Source organism: Neurospora tetraspora (assembly GCF_033439725.1).
Source record: "Neurospora tetraspora strain CBS 560.94 chromosome Unknown B0H65scaffold_5, whole genome shotgun sequence".
Taxonomy (NCBI): domain Eukaryota; kingdom Fungi; phylum Ascomycota; class Sordariomycetes; order Sordariales; family Sordariaceae; genus Neurospora; species Neurospora tetraspora.
The window spans coordinates 844,751-862,226 of NW_026944387.1; the positions used below are offsets into that span (position 1 = coordinate 844,751).

Below are 17,476 nucleotides of genomic sequence, written 5' to 3' on the forward strand. Positions count from 1 at the left end.
CAAAACCCCTGCCGCGAATTTTATGCTGGCGAGAACCGAATGGAAGGAAAGCTTGGACCACTCACAACGCGATCGCAACCAGCCGCCTGCCGGGCGTGACAGTACCCCGCTTTTAGCTGAGGCCGAAATTTAACCCCACCACGAACCTTCACTTTGCGAGCGGTATCGCGATCGGTCAGTCACAGGCCACAGGCACAAGGCAGGCGGCGTCGCAGTCGCAATAGCGCCTAGGCGGGCGGCAACAAGCACAGCCTGTCGTCCCTCCCCAGCAGTAGCGAGTGGGCACCTCATATCCCCCCCACCAGCCCCCATCATTGGGTACTGACAAACTTCGAACTACGAAAGAGGCCAATATAATATCAACACCATCCGCCATCCACCAACTCTCTCTTCCTCTTCTTCTGCCCGACGTCTTGCGCTAGGCATCCTCTTGCATTATACCCATTTCGAAACCTTTTCTAAAAGTTTCCAGCAAAACAACCGCAAAAATGGCCGGTAAGTGCGCATGGCAAGCGATGAGCTGGGGAGGCCGACAGAGCAGAGGGACAGGCTCGAAGCTCTCGGTCCAGCCCAACGCCGCGATGGCAGCCAGTGAACGACAGAAAGGACCAGGATTGCTAACCTCTTGACCTCCATGACAGACTTCGCGAGCGTCGCTAGTGAGTAGAGATCCGACCATGCACAAGCTCGAACAGCTCCCTCCCCCTTCGAGGATACGGGGGAACATCACATCCGCTATGGGATCAAGTCCCTAGAAAGAGGAGGACCTGAGCAGGACGAGGGCAATAGGCGGCAGACCAGAACAAGGCTCCCACGATGATGACCACTGCTATCGCGATCGACTGAACTGATCCTAACACGGCGCTTTTCTCGCCTGACAGAGCAATTCGTTACCCACTACTACGCGACCTTCGATGCCGATCGCAAGAACCTCGCTGGTCTCTACGTACGGTTCCTCTTCCCAGAACTTCCACCAAAGCGACGATGATGCGCTCTTTCGTGACGTACACGCGCATGTTGGGGCCACAGGAGAAATGCATATATGCTGACATAATCACACCACAACACAGCGCGAGAACTCTATGCTCACCTTCGAGGGTGCCCAGTCTCTCGGTGTCCAGGGTATTACTGAGAAGCTTATTGTAAGTTTGCGTCTGCCGAAACAAAAACCGTGAAACATGAGGGCCGGGGAAACTGACAGAGCAACCAAACAGTCTCTCCCCTTCCAGAAGGTCAAGCACGAGTACGGCGAGCCCGATGCCCAGCCCACCGCTAACGGCGGTATCATCATCCTCGTTACCGGCCAGCTTGTTGTAAGTGATATCCGTGAAGCTGAAGCACAAGACAACGACAGTAAGTCATCTAACACCCCGGACAGGTCGATGACGAGCAGCGCCCTCTTGGCTACTCCCAGGCCTTCCAGCTCTGCCAGGACGCCTCTGCCAATTGGTTCGTCTTCAACGACATCTTCAAGCTTGTCCTCCTCTAAGCGAGTAGCTGGTGGATGTGTGTGAAAGGATGTTGGGAGTATCTGAAGAGGTGGAAGAATACCAATCGAATCAAACAAATATCCTAAAGATGGGACTGTTGAGTTTGCGTGCATGAGTGAATGTGTAACGAAGGGAAGAAGATGGAGGAAGCCGAGTTCGATGTTTTACTGTTGATGATAAGAGGCAGGACTTTGCCGGTCCGTGGTTTATGGAGCAGAGGAATAGAGGTCTACGATGATAAACGAAGTTTACTGTCATCAGGTCATCCCAGGCTTGGCATTGAGATGTTCAGTTGGCGATCTCGGAAGAGGGCTTGGCTTTGTGCCCATGCCTTTGGCTTGTAGCATGTCACTTGTTGGAACATTGCTACCGAGAGAGGCCTCATCTGTCAGATTGCCGCGTAACGTCGTCGTCAGCGGGCGAGGTTTGCAACAAAGACTTTAGGGTGCTGCCTGGCAACTTGACGATGTTGATGAATGATAAGAGCAGCATATGAGTGATAAGCATTCATGCCACAGCCTGGGCTATGACAGGGGACTTCTTCATGTACCCTGAAACAGTTAAATACGCCCAGATTCTTTATCCCCTCGCTTGTTGAACTAGAAGTGCTTCATCGAACCTCCCTTTCGGTTTCATCAAGGGAGCACTCAAGTTCTTCCTGTTCACAAGGGGTCCAATCATCGGCTCAGCGCATCCGTTTACACACCAGACCGAGTGACACAAGCAGACACGGCAAGCACCGCCACTGTCAGGCACTTGAAAGCACCGGCCACACTCCTACTTGGCGCTCACCTTGGGCCCTTGGCACACCCATTGCACCTTCCGTTGTAGGGCGTCGAAACGACCTCCAATCAGCCGGAGTTGAAGCTTACGCAGCGTTACCCTTGCCGGAACCTCCTCCTTCAACTAAACACTTCTCACTACACTTCTCCATTACGTCGATTGCTGTTCTACCCTCTTGAGCTCTTCAACAATCGTGGAAAAGAGCATTGGTGGCTTCTCAGTAAAACCTCAAGATCCCCTCAATAAACAGAACAAAAACCCACCGGTTTCCGGAGTAACCCGCGACTCGGTCGACGACCCTAACCCAGACCCCATCCAGATCCAGCATCGGCATCTTGTCCATACCGACTCTGTCGACGGACGGAGACCCGACCCGACCGACTGGGCATCTTTTCTTTACCGCCCAGCCTCATACTTTGTTCACCTATTTCGCTCTCCCGCTCGCTCTTCCTCTCCACAAGGCGATTCGGCAGGACACGGCCAAACAGTAACATAAAGCCTCTTGGAAAGGACAACAAGGGGAACCCAGGTCGTACCACTGTTAATTCCCATTGTTGCCGAAACGAACGAAACAACCAACAACCAACCACCTATTTCCTACAACAAGCGAGTGGAAGCAACAGCAACAAAGACCGCCGGATAGGTCCCTCAATAAATCAATTTTCCTCCTCTACCTCACAACCAACCAACAACTAAAACTACTCACGAGCGAGCTAGTAACGACGACTTTTTACGAAACGAAACGAACGTTGAACCACGAGTAACGAACGTCTTGCGCAAGTAGCAAGATACAAATCGGCGGGAACGACCAAACTACCAACCACAGAAGAAAAAAAGGAGTAAACGAATAGCTTCGATAAATCAGCCAAGATGACGCTCAAGGATGAATTCGCGACGCGCAACTTCAGTACGTTACTTCCGTCACTCTGCCTGCCCTCTGCCCCTCCCTTCCGCCCCTCGCCGGCGCTGATCCCCCTCGGCGTCGGTGAAGCTTGCGCCGACGCCGATGGGATGTGTAACGGGGATCTACTCCTCATGATTCGATGAGCACCTTGCTGACTATAATGTTTCCCTACAGGTATCTATGGACAATGGTGAGCACACACTGTCCCTTCCCTTGCGTAGCTGGCGCAAGTTAGCTACGTCTTGCGTACCTTCTCTCTGTCGATGCTCCTCGAGAGCAAGCTCGAAGCAGCTGGAGCTGTTCGCTCGACAGCTCGACAGCTCTCCAGCTCTTGAACACCAACCGAACAGACAGCGAAAGAGAAACAGAGACACCATCATCATCACATGAAGCCAAGAAACAGAAGAGCTAATCAACCACCCCCACAGGCTCGGCATCCTCTCCATGATCCTCTGCTTTGCCCTTGGCATTGCCAACATCTTCACCTTTAGAGTCATCATCATCGTCTTCTCTGTCATCACTCTGTAAGTGCCCCTCCAGCTCTCCCAACCCCTTCTCCCCTCTTCCCCTCAAAACCACTAACACCGCCCCACAGGTGCTTCTCCTTTGTAATCCTCTTCGTCGAAGTCCCTCTCCTCCTGCGCATCTGCCCGACCTCGTCCGGCTTCGATAACGCCATCCGCAAGATCTCAACAAACTACATGCGCGCCGCCGCCTACGGCGTCATGGCCGCCGTCGTCTTTCTGTCCAACATCGATCGCGCCACTTCGCTCATTGTTCCCGGCATCTTCTTGTCGCTCACCGGTCTCTGCTACGCTCTGGCGGCGTTCAAGGGCCAGGCGTTTGTGGGAAGTAAGACGCTGGGTGGAGCGGGGGTGGCGCAGATGATTGTATAAGTCAAGCGCGAGGGGGAAAAAAGGGGGGAATGGGTAGTGGGGGACGTTGTAGTCATCGAAGAATGGAAGTAAGGGTACCATAAAGATGGAAAGCATTGGTTTTGGGATAGGGAAGAAGGGTGTGGGTAGGATGTGGGGGTATTAAATACAAAAAGGAGGAAAGTAATGGGTAAACAAATGGTGGGAGAAGACGCTGAGGGTAGATGGGAAAATGGAGTTTTCGAAGAATGAGAGATACCAAAAAACAGGTACGGACAACTTGTGTTGGAACTGACTGATCCAATGGTTACTTATTATCCACTTCAAAAGAAAGGGGTCAATGTCCTGTCCTGTGTTTGTGGGGATACCAATTAGCAAGACTGGTTTCTTATATCTTTTTATGGACGGCGGACGGCGTTCTTGTTGCTGTGCGTCTCCTTCAGGCGTGGTCTGCTAAATGTTGGGTTCCGTTATTTACGACTTTGTTAAAGTTCACTTAACTTCTTTTTTATCAAGACCATGAGTTCTAGCAATCTCATGGAACCTTGGAGGAAATAGTTAACACTCTTTACACATTGGTATTCCACTCAACTCTCACTCACGCACTGAAGAAGTGAAACTTGAACTTTAAACATCCGCTGTATTCCTAGCTCAGCTATCAAGGTAACCTTAACTACCTTTTTCAGTCCACAAGCCAAGCCCACAACTCCTGAAGTCTTAAAAGTCCAAGCTCGATAATCCATCATACACGAGCTGCCCAATTCAGCTCAGCTATCCTATATTTCACAAAAAACATGCAGCAAGGTATGCCATGTAATGTATGTATGAACCTGTCCACCAAAGTCAAGTTCCTCTATGCCCCCAATAAGAGAGTCCAAGTCATAGCTAGACGACATGAAACATTTTCCGCTTCTGGTGCTCTCTCTCCCTCTTTTTATCGAGCCCCCTCCTTGTTCGTTGATGATTCCGTCCAACACAACACGTGATGACAGCTCGGTTTCCCTTTCCGTTGGCTGTCTCAGTCTCTCCTTTTTCCCTTTTTCAATGACTCTATGCATAGTGCAAGAGCAACACATGAAAACGCTGGGTTCTGACAGTCTCCTTCATGACCGCTCTAATGAAGACAAACGAGAAGCTTTGTGCATCGAGTTTTCGATAATACAGAGGAAAAGATGTTTGGGTTGGTTTGGCGGGTTGATTTGTCTGTTTCGGGCGTGGTATCTTTCGCTGTATCATTTTCCGTAATCTTCTTTCTTCCGAGGCACCGGCACATGGTCGATTTTGGCGGGTATTGACCTGCTCTTCGCACCCACTCACTGCCACCAGTGAGTGCCCTCTCAACTTGACATCACCGTCAATGATATCATTGGCATGAAGAAGATCTCATCTTACCCCGCCTGTCATGCAACCGCCGCAGCTTCCTGGTATATCTAGCCCTCTTGGAAAGCCAGCGGCTGTCAGGGCGAGCTTCGAGAGTGTCCTATAGCTCCTCCTCGTCCATCTCGCCACCCATCGTCTGCGGTAGAGGGGTCTCCGCGGCTTGAGCGAGTATCCCACTGAGACTCGAGGGCACGGAGGGCACAAAAGAGCTGCCGCTCAGTGGCTTCACGTCACTGCCCACGTCGTCTACGCTCGCGCGAGGCTTCTTCATGGGACTACCCACAGCGGCGGCCTCGTCGGTTAGACTCTTGGGGAATAGTGATGACAGGCCAGTGGTCGTTCCTGGCGCGCCTCCGTTATCTGGGGAGGCATCTCCGGCTTGTGAACCAGTGGTGCTGCTTTGGCCCGCGTCGTGAGCACGCTTGAGCTGTGGGGTTGTTAGTTCACCGAAAGTTAACACTGCAATTATCACCGGCCACACACCTTTATGCGATTTACTCCATCCGCCAACTCTCCAGTAAATTTGACGTCCTCCGGACCCAGCTTGGAAGTGTCGACATTATCTTCGTCGTCAGCAAGCATCTTGTCGCTGATATCGTCATCATCGTCTTCGTCATCGCTGTCTTCGTCCATGGCGCCGGCCTTGCCATTGGTGTTCTTGCGTGGCTTCTTCGGCCTCGGCTGTGCGTCGCGATCACGGAATGTCGAGAAGCCCACGGTACCTTGCTTCTTCAAGGGTCCTAGGTTGGAGAAGTCGAGCTGAGCTGATCGTCGCTTGGCGGCAGTAGGACTGGTAACCTGCTGCTTTTCGGAGGCAAGGACGCCCATCTTCTGTAGTTGGCCTGTAGCAATGTGGGTTAGCGTACTGTTTTTGTGCTCCGGTATTGGTACCCGATTACTTACGCTCGCCGCGGTAGAAGAAAGTAAACACCGCATAAGGCTTCTCTGGCCCGTCAATGCCGGTCACTGTCTGAGTGCTAATAGTCTTTGGATCGAGCGTCTTCGGCTTTGCAAAGCTAGTGGTGTGCTCAACATCCGCATCAATTCCGTTGTTGCCGCTCTTGGAGCCGCCTTCCTCGTCATCGTCGTCATGGGCGTCGAATTGCGGACTGTATTCGCCCTTCTTGATTTCGCCAGACGCAATAACGCGGAACATGGCCACCTTGATCTGCCCGGTGGCCTCGGGGGGCTCGTCGTCATCCGAGGAGGAAAGCGAGACGTCCTCGTCTACGGCCTCGACCGGCCTGTCTTCGGATCCATACCTAAGGGTACCCTGCAGACGGCCGGAAGCTGCGTTGCCCTCGGAAATGGCCTTTTGCCTCCTACGGCGCTTCTCGAACTTTTGCCTGCGACGTTCGAGCTTCTCGGCGGCGTCGTGACCTTGAAGATCCAGACCGTTAAGCCATCTCTCGAGACCGACCTCGCGGAAGAGAAACTCGCGCTCGGCTAGACCTCCGCCCTCAGATTGGGGTACCTGAACCCATCTACTGTTGACCCACGTCTCCTCGCCAGGGCGCAACAGAGTAGCCACTTCTTCCTTGCCCCTGCCGTCAAAGTAAATGTACGCAGCAATTGTCTCGTTCTCACTATTCGTCATAGGAATGTAAGGGGCAACAACGCCATGGTACTTTCCGCGCTCGCCCGTGCTGGTGGGCATGGTGCCGACGAAGGCCGGCTTCGGATAGGGATTGTTCTCAGTGGCCTTGGGTGTCGAGTAGGGTATCGCCAGACCAGGGGTGAGCAGGGTGATGGAGATGGCGAACTTGGCGGCCTCGGGCTTGCCAGACTCGGGGCTTATCTGGGGCTGAGGTACGGGGATGTAGGTGTTGATTCGCGAGACGCGGGACTGTTTCTGGATGCCATATTCGGGCAGGGGCGCTCCGTTCGCGTGAATGCTCACGGCGATGCCCTTGAAGCAGGGCATTTTGTCGGTTGTCGTGCCTCGACCAAGGGCCTAGGTTCTACGTGGACCAGCGGTTGATGTTGTGGGTTGTAATGGCACGGCCGGTCTCTCGAAGGGGAAGCGGGGGAGACAGGACGCACGTCGGCGGTGGTACGATGTTGTAGTAAGAGAATCTATTCGCGTTCTACTGGTATAACTGGTAAACGAGAAAAGAGCCAAGCTGGTAGGTATGGTTATGTTGCGTAAAATGAGGGGCACGTGGCCGTGTTGCTTGCTGGTCGCTTGTTGCAGGCAAAGTGACGACAGAAACAGGTGTATCGGTAAGGGTGGGATGGGATGGGTATCGCTGGTGGATTGCCTGGCTAGATATGCTGGATAATGGAATGGGGCGTCCGTGACAAGAAGGCACGAGACGGGTCTTGTGGGCGCGCTTGTCTTGGTCTACTTGGGTATCTGCGACAGGATATAGCAAGTGTGGGCGCAGTGCCTGGGAGCGAAAGTTGTTGAAGGAATGGAAGGGTGCGAGTCTCGAGTTGCACCTTCTCTCTTGTTCAGGTTCGGGAGTAAGGTAGGTGTGACTCTCTAACGGAAGACCGAATTACAGCTACAGCGGGTTCGATTAGCAGGTGGAGAGGGGTTGGGCCACGGTTCGCGGTTGACACGGCCACCGACCATTTACCTGCCTTGAACAATGAGGTTCTACGGCACTTCACTTGCACGGGCAGGTTCAGTTGCACACCTTGGCAATTTCGAAAGGCACCTCGATGCGTGGGGCCTTGCTCTTTTCTATTTTTTGTTTTGAATTGCCAGATGGACGAATGCTCCTTCACCAGGCTACAACACGACGGGAAGGAACCTGCCCCGAGCGCCTACCTACACTCACTACGGAGCTCACACAGCCGTCATTGTCCCAAAGCTCGGAAAGAGAGATTGAGAAGCACAACGAATAATCCAATTTGTTCGTACTAGCAAACCATTGGTAGCCTAATTATTCAGCGATAATAAGCCAACGTTGGCGGTCATTCGCAGCCAGACGGAGATTGCAGAGTGACGATTTTAATATGAGGCTGAAGGAATGCCCTCTGACAAGTGAGGTTCAATCTGGGCTGGGAATTGGGAGGGGACGAGGGGTGATTGTCATTGATCGTTCCGTTGGTGTGGAGGGGAGGGGAATGATTCCGAAAAAAGTGGAGATCCCACCTCATCGTTGATCTCAGGACCTGGAAGCACGGGCCAACAATGCTCGCCAAATCCCTTCTGTTTTCCCTTCCTCATCGGACTCTTCATTGTTCCTCGCTTCGTTCGCATTCAGTTCTTGACCGACCAACCGGCTTGCCGGCGACGAAGCACCTGCATGTCCGGACACTCCGGTTGCAACTGCCAATGGCCTGGCACGGTGCCTGGCAATCTGTAACTCTTTTCCTGTCACTCCAATCAATCTCAACCACCACCGTTCTTCCATTCCCCTGTTGGATTGACCACAGGCCACACAGCTCCCCGCTTTGGGCTTTCTCCCTTGCGGCTTTCAAGGCTGTCGACAACTCGACGACAGGTATCAGATATCGCCAACAAGGCAAACATAATGTGTTGGCGTTGGGCTGATAGTACTGTGTATTTATCTGCCCAATTTCATCAAGTGAAGGAAATTGTCAGATTCTAGTACACCACTTCGCCAACCAGCCAAATGATGTGTTGGAGTACATAGTAACCAGCCAGCCAACCTGACATTATGACAGAAATGGTCAATGATATCGGCATCCATCACATGTCAACCCCAAGCGAGCCAAGTCGTGACGAACGTTGAGAACACAATTCGAGACATCGCTTAGGACAGTCGAACAGCCAACACCAGGTGGCCGGGCTTCCAAAAACCAATTGGATTTACCTTTACAGGTTTCAACTTGGTATAGATCGCCTAGAAACACCGGACCTCATACAAGACAAGAGTCATGGAAGAAACAGCCGGAGAAGAGGTCACCTATAAGGGGGGAAAACAACCCACAAGACTTCAGCCATGCTGAGGGTTGGCAACGGGTGTCAGAAGTGAAGTGGGTGCAGAGGCCGATATGGGACGTCATCACGAGGTTTGTTCTCCTAGTCATTGTTTTTTTTTTTTGTCTTTTTTTGTGTCTTTTTTTGTGTCTCTTTTTCCTCTTTGCAAAGAGCGTTCAGCTCATCGAAGCCTTCTTCGCCTGAGATGTTGAACTGTGGGGAGGGATGTCAATGGTAGTGTATGTCGGGTGCTGAGGAAAGCGAAAGTGAAAGTAACGAGGGCCAGTCACAACTGCTCGTTTGACGATGCCGTTACTGTAACACCGCAAAGCGAAAGACTACACAGGACACTTAAACTGGACCATTACTGTCATTCAAGTCTAAGCCAATGGATTCTTCTACATAGGCTCTACATATGAAGTTGAACAAACTTGTTGTTTAGGCAAGGGAAAGCCGAACCGAAGGCCTTGAAAACCAGGGCAGTAAACGGAATTATGGCTGTGGTTCTTAAAGAACTTAACCAGGACACATGACATAGTGTTATCCCAAGCACCGACATGTCTTTAGTTCCGCGAGTTGTCCGCCGTCACGAGCCGAGAATGTCCTGCTGGAGACAGACAGCCTGAGCCTTGAAGTAGAAGGTCGAGATCTGAGAAGCAAGACAAAAAAAAGACTTAATCAAGTTTGTATCGGTCTTATCAATACTAGTTTGGGAGAGTTAGTAACCGGTTATATTCAAAATCCATCACCCAAATCTTACACCAAAGTTACCTAAACATGGCATTATCATCACTGGGACTGGAACGGTCCGTCGGGAAGTCATGCAGCCAAAGAAGAGAATATGGTTTCTCCCAGCACATCCGTTTTGATATCACAAGTCCAAAGAGGACGAGAACATGACATCGAGTAAATTACGATCCAACTACTTTGCTAAAATGCTCGGCAGTTGAGATTATCTACCTCAGGACTAGGTATTATTTGTCTACATCTTCAGTACATGTGGGCAGAGATCGCTTTAAGGTAGAACCTTGGGCTGTATTCATCATGAGGCATGTTTAAGAACAGTCTATAATGGTGTGGTTCTCGTCATGAAGGTGTACTTACATTTCTACACTGCCTGGAGTAATTGCTGGAGGAAGTGGAATTTCTCAGGCTTTTCCTGTTTCATCGTACCCTAAAAATATGTACGTAGAACAAAGAGAGTCTCGAGGTTGAGGATAAATTAGGAAGGGTCCTGTCATGGCCCACCTCGGACAGTTCCAGTACCTAGTTGTGGAGGCAGCTTATCTGCCATTGTCAGTTGTGATAGTTCATTACTTGATCCCGGAGAAGGCAAAGGGAAACAACACCAAAGTAAACCAAACAATTTGTTATTCAGTACTGTCCAAAGCTCCAAGCCTATAAAGTAGATATCCTCCCAAAACACAATACTCCACCGATAAGAGAGAACGCCATCCATAACCATACCACACTTTCCATCCTCCCAGAGTCCCAAGCTAGCCTCAAAAGCCAGCCTCCCGAAAACAGCCTTCGGAGCCAGCCTAACAAGCCCTACAATTGCGTGCCTTCCGAGCAACAGGAATCAAAGAACCATCCGAGTCCTACTCCTTTCTCCTCCTCCTAGCCGTACTTCCACTGCCACTGCCCACCGCCGTCGTGCTCGACACATCACTATACCCACTCGTGCCAATACCCGAATCTCTAAACTCGTGTCCAGCCTCCTGCACACTCGGCAAGTGCACCGGCAAATCATACAAATCATCATCCTCCTCGTCCTCCTCTTCCTTGATCGCCGCACTCTTCTCTTCTTCTTCCTGCTTGATTCCCGGCTCATACTTAAGCGGCGGCGCCCCCGACCTGCTAGGGAACGTCCGTTCCGTATCCGACATGGTACTCCCCTCTTCTCCATCCGTCTCATGCTCCGGATCGTACCCGTCACCCGTTCCACTGCCCTCTTGTAGTCTAGCCTTTCTCTTGCCTTTAGCAGTTCCCTCCTTGGCCTCCCCTTCCTCCTCCTTACTGCCGCCCTCCAGCAACCCACTTAACAAATACCCCCCAACCCCCCACCCAATCACCATCAACACCACCTCCGCCGCCCAAAACGCTCCCGTCCCCACCAAAAAGCTCACAACCCGATGATGATACATAAACCACCTCAGCCCCGTCAACTTCGCCGTAATCGTTACACTCGCCTCATACACCTGCAACTTCTGGCCCGCTTGCACCTCCACCAGCAAACTAGTCGGTGTCCCATCGCCCACCAGCCCTAGTCTAGCAGCATCCTTACTGCTACTGCGCCTAGGAAACTGCACTTTTTCAGCTAGCGGCAGCTGCAAAGTAACCACCTCCGCGTGCTCGGGAAAAAGGACGTGATACCCCAGAAACATGACGCGCTTCGCTTGGGCTACCAAGGGGTCAATATACGGAATCACCGCCGCGCGGGTCGAAGAAAACAAAATCTTGTTGTTCGTCAGGTGGGAGACGGGGTCGGGCACGGCGAGCGGGATGGGCGTGATGAAGGCGGCAATGTCAGGGCCGCCGGGCTTGCCGGTTAAAGGGTTGTCGATGTTGAGCGGGGGAACGGGAGGCTGGATGACGCGTTGGATTTCGGGCGAGCCGTTGAGGAGGTGCAGGGCGACCATGAAGTTGCCTGTTTCGCGGTAGATGTTGGTTGGAGAGCGGGGGAGGTTGAGGGTGACGGAGATGTCGTAGGGTTGGGAGGGTTTGAGGTTGTAGGAGGTTAGGGGGGAGATGCCGTAGGGGTTTGGGCCGTAGCTGTTGTCACAAACACGGGTGTATCAGTAGTGTTGGATGTTGGAAAGGGGAAGGTGACGGGACGCACCCATATTGAAGATGTAAAGGCACCGTGGTAACCTGATCGGGCAGATATCTGTGGTAACAAAAGAGGTAGACGATGATGGCGACGCCGTAAAAGATGGCTGACGCGGTGGTGCCTAGGATCGAGTAGAGGACCGTCTTTTGGGTGGTCTTGGAGGTGATGATTTCGTAGGCGAGTTCCCATAGGGCATCGTAGATGTCGCGCAACTGTTGCTTGATTTGAGCATAGTTTTCCTGCATTTCGCGATCATGTTAGCAATGTAGTACTCTTGTTATTCAATTATCACCAGCGACTTACAGAAACAGTCCCCAGCTCGAACTTCTCGAGCCGAGTATCGCCGTGGTCCGACATGGCGAATGGTGTTTACCGGTGGTCGATATCGCCGGTTTTGGTTGATCTCTAGAAAGTCATAGGAGAGGAAAGAGAGTGGGCTCAAAAAAAGAACAAGGGATGGGTGGGACGACTTATGATGAGGAATATTAGAGGTAATCCCACCTCATTATCGTCTGCTCAGTTTCACATGTCGCGGGGAGCTCTTGCTCTCCCAAGTTTAAGCGAAGCACCCAAATGTTCCCAATTGCAGTTGGGCTGGCCACTGATGTCACCAGGCGGGTACGTACCTGCTTGGCGGTTGGTGACTGAGGGTTAGGGTCATTGGTGAAGAATGGTTTGTTTACTATCGTGAAAGGGGTCATCGTGACATCGTCAGCATATGTGTAAAGGTACCTTTCTTTAGACAGCATGATTGTCTTCAATAAAGGACAAGAGGTGTTCAAGTTCTCACAAATCACACTCCATACTTCCGTAACTACAAATTCCATTTTCTCATGGTATTTACAAAACGCAAAAACGCCCCAAGGTATCCTGCTATAAACGAACCAATTTTAAACAAGCAGAATCCAGATCCAACATCAACAACCGCTGGCTGGCTGGCTGGCTATGCACCGAACCTTCTTCCTCAACCCCCCATCCCCATCCCCAGCCTACAATGCCTGCAAATAATTGCTCGGCACCAACCCAACCTGTCCATTGCCCCCATGCACCGTCGCCTCCCACCATCCATCATCCTGATGTCTCAACACCGCCAAAATATCGCCCTTGGCAAAGCCCAGCTCCTCAGCAATGGCGGCTTGGTACATGTACATTGCTTTCGCTGTTTGGTCATAACTCATTAGCTTCCGGTCCACCCACAAGTCATATAATAGCAACAGCAGCAGGGAGAAAGAAGAAGACTCACCAAAATGAATAATAACCCTCCCATCCCTCGTATACTGCCTTCCATCCGCCCCCTGACCACCTCCCGCCGGCGCCCCTCCCCGTCCCACATCCACCACACTCTTACTCCTCCCTCCGCGCCCATGTACCGTTCCTCCACCACCCACCATCATCGAAGCCGGCACCATCTGTCCATCTCCATAGAAACTCATCCTCGTCCCTGTAGCAGCTTCCCTATTCGAATCTGGCCTACTAGATTGTGTTCCATACCGTCCTCTCATTGAGCTACCGCTCGTGTACCCATCATCCGGTTGCCCTTGGCCACCAGGTCCGTAGTGAGCGAGCTGCATGTGGTTCTGGGTATGGTCGAGACTAGATCCCGGACGGTTTACTCCGCTGGTAAAGGGCGAAGGAGAAACAGAACGGGCCATGTCCACGGGAGACACGGCGCCGCTGCCTCCAGCAGCTTGGTACATGTTGGATGAAGAGCCGCGGTAGTCCATGCTTCCGTGGCGGGTGTGCTGCGTGTCGGAGCGACGGGGTTGTTGGCCTTGGGCGGGGATGCCCATGGGACCCATGGATTGGGAGTGCGCGTGGCGGCTGTTCATGCTGCCTGGGTTGGAGGAGCCGCCGTAGGGATTGGGAGAGGCGGAGCGGTAGCCGCGATCCTCGGAGGCGTTGTTACCGGACCAGCTGCTGCCATAAGCGGCGGCGTGACTGCCGGGTCGAGGGGAGGCAGCGCGAGAGCCGGGGCGGGGGCTGGCTGCGCGAGGAATCTCGGTGCTGCCGCCACGGGAACGGCTTTGGTAGTTGGCGGAACCGGAGCCGGGACGCTGATCTGCCCCGCCGGAGCTGCCGCCGTTAGAGAACAGACTCCGCGTTTGGGCTTGGAACTTTTGGCTGGATTCCTTCATGGCTCTGCTGGTGACAGCGGGAGGCGGCACACCGAGACGCGACACGGGTACCATGGCGCCTTGCATGCCGTCGTAGGATGGCGGAGGAGTGGCACGCGTGCCGTTGCTGGCGCCGGGGATAACGGGTGGCAAGGCCAGGTCACTGTTGCTTCGGCTGTTGTGCATGCTGTGCGAGCTGGCATTGCGTCCACCAGGGGAGATGTTCCCGGATTGCTGAGGACCGCCAGCACCAGGAGGAGCAGGAGTGGTGATACCGTGGTAGTGGTCAGCTGACATGCGGACCGACATTTGCTTGTTCATCTCAGTCCGGCTCGTGCTGCTTTGGTTCCCAGTGTTGCTGGTGACGTCCTTCAACTCAGCCAAAGCCAGGGCAATGGGATCATCATCGGGTGCCGGTTGCTGTTGTTGCTGCTGCTGACCCTTCCGCTTATCAAGCGGATCGACAGCAAACACGTTTCCGCCGATATTAAGAGCCAAGCTGGCATTAGCAGCAATGGGATCAGGGCTGACGGACCGTTCGATGCCGAAAGGGGTGTTGTTCTCCTTGGTTGGACTGGCATTAGCTCTGGGCGTCCTGTTGCCCATACTGCTACTCTGTCCACTCTGTCCTCCATACCAAGTCTGCCTGCTTCCACTGCTCCCAGTGGCCTGCTGCTGAAGCTCCTTGGTACTCTTCCTCCTGAACGGGCTGTTGTTAGCGAAAAAGCCACTCTTCCTCTTGGGCAACTCCTTCTTCTCGGGTGAGGCCGAGCCAGACTGTGCACCATTAGCGGGAACCAAATCGAGCGGCGTCTGCGGCGTCTGCGGTTGCTGCTGTTGTATCTGCTTAACAGGCGAGACAGGACCAGACTGCTGCAGCTGTTGTTGCAGCTCTTCCAACGTCGGTTCGCTACTCTTATCTCCTCTTCTAGAGGGACGGGATATAGTGTTAGTTGATGGCGCTACGTTGAGACCAAGATCAGAAGAAACAGGCCCCGGGGGACGGCTGAGCAATGCCGTGCCGTCCAGCGGGTGCGGACTATGAGGAATAGGAGTAAAATCAGTTGAATCGTACTCAACGTTGTTGGCGGCACGTGGATTCTGCTGAACCCTTGCCACCTGCTGTTGCTGCTTCCGCTGTTCCTCGTGAAGGCTGTGCTGCGTAGTCCTCCTCTGTTGTAGCTGCGGTCTCTGTTGTACTAACTGTTGCTGCTGCTGCGGCGGCACCGGTTGTTGTTGGGGAGGAGGGGCTTCAATCTGTTGTTGCTGAGGTGGCATCGTCAGTGCCGCTGCCGGAATGGTTGGAAGTTTGGACGGTGTGGCCGTGGTCTCGCGACTGCCGTTAACACCCACAGAGATATCATGGCCTAGCGTCTTCACCAATGCGTTATTGGGATCGTGATGCGACTCGTATGTGCTCGGCTGAGGCGACGACGAGCGGAATGCTGGGTTGATGCTCCGTGGGAACTGGGCCACCGAGAAGGCGTCGCTATCTGGTTCGACCGAGACCTCGGATTGCGCATCAACATCACCCCGGCAAAAGTTGATGTACTTGGGAGGGTCCGGAATTTCCTGGCCAGTACCCTTCTCCTTGATGAAAGTTGCAATATCCTTCTCAACCTCCATCTTCTCCAGCGACAACCGGATCTTCTCGCACGAGGCGTCATCGCTAACGCATACCGTAGAGGCAATGTTAGCAAACGTCCAGAGACTGCTCTTGGTGAAATCCAGTCTCTCCTCCTCAAGGTCCTGGAACTTGTCAGCAGCACCCTTCCACTCCTGGTTCCATCGAGCGGTGGTCTTCTCCAGTGCCTTGACGGCGGCCTCGTAGTCGGCGTTGGAGCTGGCCAGGCTAATCTGTGTCTTTTCGAGTTTAGCCTTGTTCTTGCGTTCCTCCTGGCCCATGACCATGTGTCCTTGGGCGAGGTATCCTTTGATCTTGAGAGATTCCTGCTCATAGCGGTCTCTTGTTTTGTTCACAGCCTGGGTCTGCTGTACCTTGACTTTCAGCAGCTTTTCGACTGTGTTCTGGATGATCTTGCGGCGCTCCTTCATGCCGCCTGCGAATGCGACCAGGGGTTCTTCGAGTTCGCTTCTCATCTGTAAGGCGATGGCCTGGTGTTGCTTGCCCATGGATTCCACCTCTTGTCGGACGGTATCAAGGGAGACTTTTAGGGTTCCAGACTCTTGCGATCCGAGGGATTTGCGGCTTAGGTTGAGAAGTTGTCGGGAGTATTCCTCTTCGATCTTTGCCCGCGCTGTTGTGTAGACAAGGTGTTAGTGCCCAGTTTTTTCTCAAGGTAAAGATATTATCCTCTTGGAGCATACCTGTGTAGAAGCTCTTAAGTTCGTCGCATGTCGTTTTGGCAGCGGACATGCGCTCGAGGAGAGGTTGAACACCGGCATCGTCCTTGCCCCAGAAGTTGTTGGCGACTGTATCCCAGTGTTAGTTCTCTCCCACTGCTATTTCCCAGCTGTTGTCCGTGGAGGCTCACAGGAAAGGGCCACAGCCGGCGCTTCGCTCATGGCAGCCGGCATCGCGCCTCTATTTCACAAAACAAGGGCGCGGCTTGCGATTCTCTTTGTTTCCGGTGTTGTTTGTTTTCTTTCCCGTCTCCTTATCGCACGAAACTATGCTTTATCGGTCTGCTTCTTTTGGCGGTGAAGAGTCCGTTCCTGCGTCTTGGTCTGGTACCTGCGTCTCGCGCAATTCCGAATTGTCGATCGTGGGTCGTCAAGACTGTCGTAGATCAGGTACACCCGGAGTTCCACAGCAAGACGTCGGTCGGTGTCGAGAAATGCCCAACCTCTTCGTATAATCGTGGGTTCGTTTCTTCGAATTCGTTTCGTTTCGTTCGGTGCGATTCGTTGTGACGTCGTTGTTCTCCCGTCCACGTCCGGTTGTCGGCCAAGTCCAAGTAGCAAGCAAGCCCAGAAAGGTTATTTGTTGGAACCTGAAATGCCCCTGGCCCTGGTTTATCGTCGCTGTCGGATGCTCGCTCGACCGCTATCGATGTCGCACAACCACGCTACAAATGCTGCACTCCACCAATTCAATGTCAGCTCCAGTCGCAGTCGAACCATGCAAGTTGCCGTTTGTATGTACGTCCGCGAGATGAAAAAAAGAGAAGAATGGGATGATGATGAAATGCCCGCAACCAAAGTCGCGTCGCTGGAAAAAGAAGGGGTTGTGTTGCCAAAA

The 17,476-nt window shown here is 52.9% G+C and overlaps 6 protein-coding genes across 6 annotated transcripts; 3 read left to right on the forward strand and 3 right to left on the reverse strand.

Annotated features, from left to right (window-relative positions):
* Positions 1 to 634: 634 nt before the first annotated feature.
* B0H65DRAFT_509544 (nuclear transport factor 2) lies at positions 635 to 1,489 on the forward strand (the record flags this gene model as incomplete). The annotated part of the gene is made up of 5 exons (XM_062828324.1): positions 635 to 659; positions 882 to 946; positions 1,071 to 1,142; positions 1,215 to 1,313; positions 1,379 to 1,489. The coding sequence occupies 5 exons, from the start codon at positions 635 to 637 to the stop codon at positions 1,487 to 1,489; spliced, it is 372 nt and encodes a 123-aa protein (XP_062680232.1).
* A 1,654-nt stretch (positions 1,490 to 3,143) lies between these two features.
* B0H65DRAFT_427610 (uncharacterized protein) lies at positions 3,144 to 4,073 on the forward strand (the record flags this gene model as incomplete). Its single annotated transcript, XM_062824701.1, has 4 exons — positions 3,144 to 3,180; positions 3,352 to 3,367; positions 3,606 to 3,701; positions 3,773 to 4,073. 4 exons carry the CDS (start codon positions 3,144 to 3,146, stop codon positions 4,071 to 4,073), a joined length of 450 nt encoding a protein of 149 aa, XP_062680233.1.
* Positions 4,074 to 5,414: 1,341 nt separating this feature from the next.
* On the reverse strand, positions 5,415 to 7,839 carry B0H65DRAFT_219371 (uncharacterized protein). Its single transcript, XM_062822031.1, has 3 exons — positions 6,336 to 7,839; positions 5,916 to 6,274; positions 5,415 to 5,859 (listed from the first exon to the last, which is right to left on the reverse strand). The coding sequence occupies exons 1-3, from the start codon at positions 7,354 to 7,356 to the stop codon at positions 5,533 to 5,535; spliced, it is 1,707 nt and encodes a 568-aa protein (XP_062680234.1). The 5' UTR covers positions 7,357 to 7,839; the 3' UTR covers positions 5,415 to 5,532.
* Positions 7,840 to 8,616: 777 nt separating this feature from the next.
* Positions 8,617 to 9,736, forward strand: B0H65DRAFT_468257 (uncharacterized protein). Its single transcript, XM_062826950.1, has one exon. The coding sequence runs from the start codon at positions 8,719 to 8,721 to the stop codon at positions 8,935 to 8,937; it is 219 nt and encodes a 72-aa protein (XP_062680235.1). The 5' UTR covers positions 8,617 to 8,718; the 3' UTR covers positions 8,938 to 9,736.
* Positions 9,737 to 10,682: 946 nt separating this feature from the next.
* B0H65DRAFT_495430 (putative adipose-regulatory protein-domain-containing protein) lies at positions 10,683 to 12,706 on the reverse strand. The gene is made up of 3 exons (XM_062827788.1): positions 12,464 to 12,706; positions 12,170 to 12,399; positions 10,683 to 12,102 (listed from the first exon to the last, which is right to left on the reverse strand). Exons 1-3 carry the CDS (start codon positions 12,515 to 12,517, stop codon positions 10,929 to 10,931), a joined length of 1,458 nt encoding a protein of 485 aa, XP_062680236.1. The 5' UTR covers positions 12,518 to 12,706; the 3' UTR covers positions 10,683 to 10,928.
* Positions 12,707 to 12,935: 229 nt separating this feature from the next.
* B0H65DRAFT_575663 (uncharacterized protein) lies at positions 12,936 to 16,812 on the reverse strand (the record flags this gene model as incomplete). The annotated part of the gene is made up of 4 exons (XM_062830630.1): positions 12,936 to 13,319; positions 13,404 to 16,532; positions 16,603 to 16,707; positions 16,770 to 16,812. 4 exons carry the CDS (start codon positions 16,810 to 16,812, stop codon positions 13,150 to 13,152), a joined length of 3,447 nt encoding a protein of 1,148 aa, XP_062680237.1. The 3' UTR covers positions 12,936 to 13,149.
* Between the last annotated feature and the right edge of the window lie 664 nt (positions 16,813 to 17,476).